Source organism: Pygoscelis adeliae, unplaced genomic scaffold (genome assembly GCF_000699105.1).
Source record: "Pygoscelis adeliae isolate BGI_AS28 unplaced genomic scaffold, ASM69910v1 Scaffold79, whole genome shotgun sequence".
NCBI lineage: Eukaryota > Metazoa > Chordata > Aves > Sphenisciformes > Spheniscidae > Pygoscelis > Pygoscelis adeliae.
Window position 1 is genome coordinate 1783560 of NW_008825532.1, and position 10153 is coordinate 1793712.

A 10153-nucleotide genomic window follows, 5' to 3' on the forward strand; every position below is an offset into this window, starting at 1 on the left:
CATCTTCTGCAACAAGAGCAGTCAATCATGCCTGAGTGTGTGAAAGAACAGTTTGACTCCCTTCTCCCACCAAAAATCTCCATGGTTTGGACATGTTATGCAATGTCTCTAATCCTTTAGGATTTCAGATAGAAGATCATCAAGAGAACAGCTGAAGAATCAAACACTGTGCTTAAGGGCTAAAGGGAAAAAAAGCCACATGAATCCCAAAATAACACAGATGAAATGAAGTACAAACTATGAGACACAGTTCAGCACACCACATATTATGCCAGTCATTTCTGCTTCAGTTTTGAGTTGACAGAGAAATGCATCGTAACCCATGTGGGCAGCATAGACCACTAATACCAGCTGCTTCAAAGGAAAGGAACTGTCACAGTCATGAGTTACATGGAAACAGTCTATAGGAAAAGTTCTCTACACACCACTATACATTTGCAGTGATGTCCCGAAGCACAAGATAAAAGTACTGCATGTACAGGTTTAAAACAGAATGTAACTATTACTTTTCTGGCAGCCACAAGTACTGCACAGGTGTTTTCACTGAACTGTCCAACACATTCTTAGGTCTCCATCCTCAGTCGATACTGCTAATTTAGAAATTATCTGTACACCTAGGCAATCCTAATTACTCCTTCTACAGTACCTTGCTTGCTCTGGTCTGCCACCACCTTGCTGATTGCTCAGTTGAACAAGGTCAGTCTGAAGGTACTCATGAATCCCACAGCCCGTTTGTCTGGCTTGACAAAGAACTGTCTCCCATCTGTAATCTGTGCTGCTTCCTCTTCCAGACCATTGACTTTTAATGTATCAAAGAGCTTTAGATGGAGGCAGTCCTGTATTAGCTTCCTCCTCTGTTGAAAAGTGGCTTTATTATCTAGTTTCTAGGCTATAAAAACTTACTCCTCAGCCTCTAGAGCTAACTGATTTCCTTAATAGTTGATCATGAAGGCTATCTTATCTATCTTTGTGGAATGCTGAACTTCAACAGATAACAGCAATTCAGCTGTATAAACTGGTTGCATCCTGGAATTTGTTGATCAGAGAAAAGGATTTTCCCTCAGTAGCATCCAGACAGTTGGTCTCAGTCCCAACTCTACCAGTTCTTTCTGCTTAGCATTTGAGCTGATATTCTCGGTAAGGAAGGAAAACTTTTTTATTCTCCAGCAGGTCAGGAGATCTCAACAAGAAACTGTATTTTGTTATTAGCAGTTTTGCCATTTGACTGTAATTCAATCAGCACATTTAACTAAAACCCATCCAATCCTTCAGAAGCACTATATTTAAATGGCCAGATTCCTCTAGATCAAAGAGTGTTATTTTAAAGGCATCAGGAAAAAAGGGGTCAGGCAGTGACCAAAGCAAGCATGTACTGAAACATGTCCCTATTTTAACATCACCTATTTTAATGAAGATCTGTATTCACAGGTATGTGGAACGATAGCAGGAAGTCAAGCATTTGACAGAAACCATTTGTATTTCAAAGATGAGATGAGATGGCACGCAAAAAGTCATCCAGCACTCAATTCATGAGTCTCCTACTTGTATTTGGGGAGGGGATGGAGACGACAAAACCAGCTTTCTGGTAACAATGTAGGGTCAGGGAGCTTCCTCCACTTCAGACACTCTTCACATCATACCCATGTCTGGTCTGGTCTCCATCTGCAAAAACCAATGCTCAGTCTGAGTATTTCAAGTGTGGAGCAAACACCAGGAAAGGCTGTTCAGAACAAGCGCTGCCACCTGACCCCAAAGCAATCCCAGCCCATTTGGCACAGGACATGGGATGGTCCAGGGCAGCCAACATGTCTCTGCTCTCACGGGGACACCCTGCCCATGGTATGGCATCCCTGTAACCACCGGGCCAAACTCCACAGGTTCAAATCTCATTTCCCTATAGGAAGGAGGAGTCCAGACACCCCTTGGCAGCCTCGGCTCCTCCTGGTGGTACATTCCCACCCCACCTTGGCCAAGGGAAACCCCCAGGCCTTTAACGCTGGCAAAGATCAAAGCAGTGGCAAACTGGTTCCTATGCTATCATGCAAGCTGCATCCACGTTTCCCAAGTTCATCTGTGCCATCTTCGCCTTCCAATAGCTTCTGTCCCACCACAGCAATCATCTGTCTGGAAGAACTCCGTAAGAAGCTGGGCAACTCCCACTGGCACAACAGGCAGCACAAGGAACAACCAGGGCAAACACAAACTCCTTCCCCAAGTTCCCCAAGAACTTGACTTAGACTTGTGATTGCAGGTTTTAGGTTGGCACCTTAGCAGCCCTTCTGTATCACCCACCCCACAGCTGAAAAAAATGGGCCAATATCATCATAAAAAAATTCAAGCTACAGGTCCCTTTCCCCAAGTGCAGCCTTTCCCAAAGTGTGGATTGCTGCACCCCCAGGAGAGCAGGGGCTAGTGCCTGGAGGGAGGATGTTGCCTGCTTCTGCTGCACCCCTTAACTGGAGGCTCCACGTGAGCATCTGACTTTTTCTTTTGGCTTTATAGGTGTGTTCCCAGTTTGGGCGGCTCTGCTGAAGTGTACACGAATGCAGGCTCCGTTTTATTTTGGAGGAGTATCCTCAGGGCTGGAGTCTTGAGGGAATGAGCTGGAGGAACACAGAGACTGTGTCCTTTCCTTAGCCCAAGGCTATATGTTTGCACCAGACTTTCAGAATAAAATTCTCCATGCTCTCTAGGGGCACTAGAGAAGGAAAAAATGGGCCAATCTGGGGCTACTTCACAATAAACAGACCTAAGAACAGGTGCAGTGCTCAGAACAAAGGGTGTATCACAGCGAAACCCTCTCCAAGCAGCAGCCTCGGGCACAGGTCTCTCTTATTGGTACTCTTTGCCTTCTTCAAAGTCCTCTTTGTTGTGTGCTCGATTCAGGAAGTTGCATTCAATTACACCAATCATACCTACACCTCCTCCCTGCACCAGGGGCCAGAAATGAAGCAAAGGAGATGCTTTAGCCAATTCTGCTCAGAACTAAAAAAAAGTAGTCCTTCAGGGAGCACTGACACCCCAAACCCCTGACACAAAGGTTGATGGCAACACCATGGCCTGTGCATTGCATGCCAACAGCACACGAGGTACAAACACCTGGCAAACCCCCCTGCAAGGGTATTTTGGGCATATAATACTGAAGCTTTTTCTTCCAGAAAGCAGAGCACAGGCTGGCTTAACTAACAGACCAGAATTATCTGTGGCAAAGACGGTCACCTCCAAGGCATGCCATAGCTCTGAGATACTGCTGCAAGATAACACCTAGAAGCAAATGCTTCAGCAACCACTTCCTAACAGAGTCCAGGCTATCCTGCCAGAGCAGATCCCCTTCTGGAAATCACCCTGAAGGAGAGGCAGGCTGCCCATCCTCTGGTAGCACCTCCAGATACAGCAGTATTAAACAGTAGCTGGACATCTCTAGTTACCTAAAACCCGGACAGGCACCCATTGTGCAGATGCACACACTGATCTGATCCTAGGGACACACCAGGTCTCCTTGTTCAACTCTGGACACCGTGCAATGTAGAGGCAAGGATCTAAGACAAGGCTGCTTTTTGCAAAGCCCCATTCTCCCGTCTCCCAGATAAAAAGGGGTAGAAGACAAGTCCAACTACTCACCTTCCTTTGACAGCCCACCTTCTCATAGGATCTGATGAGCTGGTTGTTGTGGTACATCATGATCCCGTAGTGGCTTTTGTTCTTGCAGGTGAATCCAAAGGTGATCTTCACCCTTTTGCTCTGAGGGAAAATGTGCCAAGGATGAAATAAGGAGGAGGAGCGGGGGAGATGCCCGAGTTCCACAGGAAGGAGTGAAACACTCTGGAGAGGCCACAGCTTCAAGCAGCCCACATTTCCCTCAGCACACCACCTTCCCTCTTCAGCAGGGAAAAAGCGCTCAGCCTTGGCCTGCTAACAACAACTCCGTGCACGCAGCCAACAATCACAGAACAGGCATAACTGACCGGAGGGGAGTTGGATACAGCTGTACTGAGCAGAGCCAGTCTGTCACTGCCAAGTCAAAATACGCCTTGGTTATAGCTTTAATAAAAACGCTGACATGCATTTATATTACCCTGATAATAGAACAGGCAAGACCTGGCCAAAGAAAACTGCCTTGGAGTATATCACAAATGAGATAACTAATGACTAATAATTTTACTTGTGATTAAAAGATAAATGACCAACGTTTACAAAACCAAATCAAGCACATCCGGTCACGGCTGAAGAAATCTTAACAACCAACGACACTAGGGTTCATCAAAGAAGAACGAGCTCTCCTTCAGCAGACTCCAGTTTCACAAATTCAGTTCTAAACAGGCCACTATTAGATGGGGAACTGTGGATTTAGGATTAAAATGTTTCATTAACCACTTTTTGTCTAAATATATTTTAATTTGCTTACTTCTTAGAATCAAAGCTCGTGCGTTTGCAGTGTACGTAGTCATCACGTGCTTTCCAATACAATGCTACTCTTTATCTGTACACAACAGGTGCTAAACTCCAAATCTCGAGGATCTGTTATTTTATGCACACCGGCTATGCAAGGCCAAAGCACCTTTGAAAGCAAGTGGAAAACCACTACTGCTTGGGCACTACCACTACAGGTTTCTAACCTGCTGCATTTCTGCAAATCATCTCAAAACACAGTGGCTGTGCAATCCCTGGAGAGAGCATTAGCACACAGATGTGAACTACTGTGAAGCAACAAAAGCAGGAAAGTGGCTTTGTTGGTTCTCCAATTCCTGACTAAGTACATAGGTACAGAATTTCAGTAACGCCTTTTCATCTTTGGTCAATCTTTTCATATTAACATAAGCACAGAAATCCATGACACAAAATGACCTTTAAAGCACGTCAGAGGAGGGGTGATAAAAGATGCTCAGGTGCAGTTCAAAACAGCTTAAGCAAAGTTCTTTCTGGAAGAGGTTTGAAGGGTAGATTGTTCTTTGCACTTAGCTTTACTTGGGGATACTGGTTTCTGTTCTGTGGACACTGCTCTCCAAAAGCACATGTCAGCAGGTAAGCCGAAAAAGTCATCTTACTCCCAAAGAGCTGGGGTGGACTAGGAGTGGGCATTGGGAATAAGAATCAACATGTTCCAAGAACTCAAATGACCAACTTCTAGTCAGCTGGGAAAAGTCAGCAACCAGATGATGACGAACAGGACAGAGGGGAAGAAAGGCTTTTCTGATCTCATTATACATTTTGATAAAGTGTTTTTTCCACTGAACTGAATAATACTGTCATTTAAAATACTTTTCAGCAGATATTTTCCCAAGCAAAACTGACCAGTCAGCAAAAACCTCAAGCCTTTCTCCACCTCATTCTTCCCTGACACAGCACATCAGCCTTGGGGTATGGCAGGAACTGGCTCACGTACACGGTGAGCCGTGAGCCCTATCACCCTCTGCTCTGGCAGAAGCAGCTTTGAGGGCTCCCTTCTAAGCTTCACATCAGGATTTGGCTTTTCAAAGGTGACCAGAAGATAAGAAGGAGAAGATAATTCAGCCTCTCTATTCATTTAAATCCTGGGTTTTTCTATGCATCAGACCAGACAGGCCTGAGCCCAGCTGCGAGGTTGGTCTGGAACCCCTCAGTGTTCTGAGGTTGCTGTGGGAGCAGAGTGCCAAGAGGTGGCAGGGAGGATACAATGAATCTTGGCTTGTAAAAATCATATTCAATGTTGGCCAGGCTCTTGGTGATCAGTTCACCTTCTTGTTGCAGGACAATCTGCACGCGAGGCTTCAGGTGCAAGATATTGCAGTATGCCTGGGAGAGGGGACAGCATAAGAGAAGAGGCAGGAGAATTCTAGTCACATGTAGTCTTTTCCAGGTGAACCCAAAATCTAGTTTGGATATTATGTCTTTCATCCCCTGTGAGTCATGCACAGAACAAAGCTGGGGAAGGGCCATCCTGCTCCCTTTCAGCTCTCACCAACTTACTCCATCTCTGGACCAGGAAACTCTGGAACCATATTCTGAGAGTGCAGAACCTTTCTGCTGGGAATCTCCCCATCGCCTGCAAGGAAGTCTGCTATCCCAATATCATGCTCATCCGTATCAAAATCCAGCTCCAGCTTCCCATCTTTATTTCTGAAAAAAAACAAACACAAAAATAAAGACAATCTCCTCCAATCATCAGCACCCTGGTCTGCTCTTCTGTATCAGGATTCCAAGGGGAAGTTCTGCTCTGAGGAGCAGACAAAACAGCGTATTTCACACACTCCATTAGTCACTCATTTAATTACACATATTTCTGTGCAAAACACCAAAGTAACAGAACACTTCAGAACAGTCTTGATAACACAGAAATATGGAAGTTCCATTGCACAGATGGGAAAAGGAAGTAAATGTATTAATTGGTTTCCTCTGAAAAAAAGAGCATGCCTGTAACAGACAGAACTAGACCCATCTCTCCTAACTCCCAGCATGGCACCCCAAGCACTCAGTCATACAGAGGGAGAAGGGAGAAATCCCTGCATTTGTTCCTCCAGTGGCCAGGGTGGATGACAGTGGGCTTAGACCACCCAGGCCAGGCGCTGTCCTGAAGCTGTCTCTGCCTTTAGCTCTTGCCCATCCTCGGGGCACCACTGCCTCACTGCACGCCCCAGCCCCATACCTGTGAATGTTCCAGATGAGGATGCGCATGCCCTTTTTACCTGGAACAGCATCAAACTGTGCCAGCAGCTCCTCCCTGGTGTTGAAGAGGGTATGCTCCAGAATGGCCTCCAGGCTAGGCACAGAGTCTTCAGTAACAATCACTTTCTCTAGAAGCCACAGAGTCAAGGAGAACAGGGTTGCCCTACCTCCCTTTTGCCACAGGGGCACAAAAAAATGCAGCTGCAAAGACCTGGCCACAGGCCTGACACTCCAGAGAAGTGTGACACAGGAGAGACTACAGGAGGATGGTCTCAGAGAAAGACTGAGCCAGGACAGACATGACAGTAGGATGCTTTGAAGAAAAACACTTAAAAGAATCAAGCTGAGTCAGGGGCAGCAATGTCATGCCAGCTGATAATATACAAGTGGTGCCTAGCAGCTGTATATTCTCAACTCCCTTTGGCATGAAGGAAACACAGCCTGGAAGCATGCCAGCATGCCCAGGCAGCACCAAAGGCCATTACAGGTGCAGAAAAGCAGCAGAGAGCAGAGCTCCTGGACCAGAGATGTGTACATGGGTCTGCATGGCAGGGGGAAAGGGACAGAAACAGGTAGCACATAGGTTGGTGGCATAACTGCAAAGGCTTTCCAGGAGCCAGGTTAGCAGAAGATGCCCCCAGGCAGACACACAACAAGTTCTAGCCCAAGGAAAAGGGAATAATGCTGTATGGCAGTATGTTAGCAGCAAGGCCTGCCGCAAGGATTCTCCAGGTGCAGCACTGATGACAGTTATTCTCACCCTCTCCAAACATTGTGCTGTGCACACATGGGCAAGGGACAGCCACAGGCAGCCTGTGCCCTCAGCATTGTGGCAGTGCCACTGGCCCCCCATGTCCCTTTGGAGGAGGGTAGCAGCTCAGCCACTCGGCCAAAGGAGGATACCATTTTGCTGGTTGAATGACACCAGTGGGATAATCACTGTCTCAGCATGGACACAGTCCATGTAGGTCTGGGAAAGCAGCCCCACACTGAGAGCCCCTCCAGTCTTGGTGAAGATGATGGCATCCTTCCCCAGCCACATGGAGCCAGACTTGAAGCCATAGAATCCAATGGATGGGTGGTCTCTCTTCACAGCCTTCTCCATGAAACCGAAGCTGAAAGCAAGCAAAGCAGAAAGGGGCTGGAAATAGGGAGTGCCTGCCTCACTCCAGGCACAGGTCCACATTACCGCTCTTAACTTTTTCAAAGGGAGCTTAGCTCCTGTTCAACAGAGAAGACTCGGGATGGCTGCAGTGCTGGTAAAGAAGCCAAATCCTGCCAGTCCTATACTGCCTTCACCACTGAAGAACCACATAAATGGTCAGGAAAAGTTACTCACAAGGAGGATTTCTTTAGCACCTAGGGAAGGACTCCAAACCCTAATTTACCCTAAGCACCTCCACAACATTTTTTACATTACAGACAGGGAAATGAAGAAGCAGAGGAGCAAGGCAATCTGTTTCCAGCACTGCATGCCCAGGCCAACAGCCAGCCCGGGAAACCCCGTGCTTGTTCTTCATAATTCTGCACCAAGCCCCACCTCTCACTGTCCCCTCTGGGATGGTTTGTACCAGCAAGGGGACAGCCCTCCTCCACTGCACACAATGACAGGGCAGGAAGGGGACAGGGCCTCTGTTTTTTATTTCCTGAACCCCACTCACTTTTCTGAAGCGCTGTGGTTATGTGTCTTCTGCATTTAAAGAAACAATTTTCTCTGCTTTGCTCCCCCGCATTTTGCTTATATCAAACAGAATGGTCGGACAGAAATAAAACCAAGCTCCAGCCCCTTCACCCCTGCAGATAAGCTATAGCAAAAGAGAAAGGACAGGAGTTTCATATCAAAAGACTCCTTCCTCCAGCCTTAAAAACCTCTAGTCCAAGAGGCAACCAAAGGAGCATCAAGAAGGCAGAGCTGCTTTGGCAAAAAAGCCTCATCCTGGCAAAGCCTTTCTGTGTTTGGGTTCAAAATGCCCTGGTAAAGTTATACCCTCTCTGTAAGGCTCGCATCACTGATTGTTCAAGTAAAAGCTTAAAACCCATTTTCATTGAAGTTAGTTGTGCAATTAAAAGACAAGTCCTACTGAACTGAAATTCCTTATCACACAATATGACACTTTAAATCTCTTGCCATTAGCCTGCCTCATTCTCTCTCATTGCTATAGAAAAATACTTCACATAGAAAGATTAACATGATATAAACACGTCCTTTAAAGCCATGACTCATTTCCGCATCCATAGGGTAGGACAGATAAGAGGGGAAACTCCTCTGTAACATGAGTCTACAGAAAAGGACTCTTGGTTTGACTTCAGGCACATATGTTCAGTTTTATGCAGACCTTCTCCATGTCCCAGCACAAAAGCACCTCCTCTGCTTGTTACACAATTTGCACACAAGGAGCCAAATGGCTTATGTTAGGGTGGTTAATGACAAGCAAAAAGTTTGCTAGACCACCCATTACACATTGAGGCAGATTGTCTACATGTATAAGAGCAGTTATTTTGCACCGCTGCATACTGGGAAGGTAAAGAAGAAGCAGGGAGAGGTTTATACATTAATGCTGGATGCTTACAATAGGAAGCCAAAGGACAGTGGCAATGCTCGTAGGAGAGAGGAGAATCCAGCCCAGCAGCTGGGTGTGGGAGGGATCATAGCTCATTACCTGAACATGCAGTAGAGTTTGTGAGGAGTCATTCCTGCCCCATTATCTGTAAAAGTTAGACAAAGGTGACCCTTGAGCTCTGCAACATCAATACAGAAAAGCTTAGCTGTCACACTGCGATACAAAGCATTGTCTAAGGAAAGAAGAAATCTGGGCAGTAAGGAATAACGATATTTCACCCTCATTCCCTCCCAAGCCCTCTTTGCCCTCAGGTCAGTTCCAGGGAGCAAAAGCAGCTTCCCAAACCTCCTCTCTTCCAAACAGGAGGTTGTGTCTGGGAAGGGAGGTGGCACACTGGCTAAACGCCTTGGCAGCAAGGAACACCCTTCCCAGCGATGAGGTGGGGCAGGTGTGCCAGAGCCAGGTGGCACAAAGCACATGGGGACATGCCGCGATGTCAGCTCGATGCCGACAAGCAGGGACCACTGCTGCCAAGGCTGAGGAAGTTGCAGGCAAGCTGTGCGAACCCACCCAGCAATCACCGCAGCAACTAATGAAGTCTCATGTTCTCCACATCTCCTCAGCACATCACACACGTTATGGAGAGGCCACTTAGTAAATCCACGTGTTGTTTTTTTTTTTAAAACACACCACAGCTTGCGTTGATGCCTCCCAGCCAGCCTGGGGTCTGGGCCGAAGCCCAGCCACAGGCCACCAACTTGCTGTCAGGGTGCACCCAGCCCTGTCCGGGGGCAAGGCCCTGCTGGGGCCCCTCTCCCCATGGTGCCCGGTGCTTACGAAGCAGCTCGGCCACGGCACTGAAGGGCCCTGCGTAGATGACGCTGCAGCTCTGCAGGTAGCGGGGGCTTATCCGTGGGGACAGAGACAGCGGCCGTCAGCGCCGGCGGGGC

General features: G+C 47.2%; 1 protein-coding gene across 1 annotated transcript in view; it reads right to left on the bottom strand.

Annotated features, from left to right (window-relative positions):
- Window positions 1–10153, bottom strand: part of MORC4 (MORC family CW-type zinc finger 4) — a 22182-nt gene that overhangs the window by 11409 nt on the left and 620 nt on the right. Inside the window, 10 exon segments of the mRNA XM_009331728.1 lie at window positions 1543–1662; window positions 2837–2928; window positions 3028–3029; window positions 3615–3741; window positions 5653–5772; window positions 5997–6096; window positions 6623–6770; window positions 7546–7757; window positions 9303–9435; window positions 10041–10108. Coding sequence (XP_009330003.1) covers window positions 1543–1662; window positions 2837–2928; window positions 3028–3029; window positions 3615–3741; window positions 5653–5772; window positions 5997–6096; window positions 6623–6770; window positions 7546–7757; window positions 9303–9435; window positions 10041–10108 — 1122 coding nt within the window.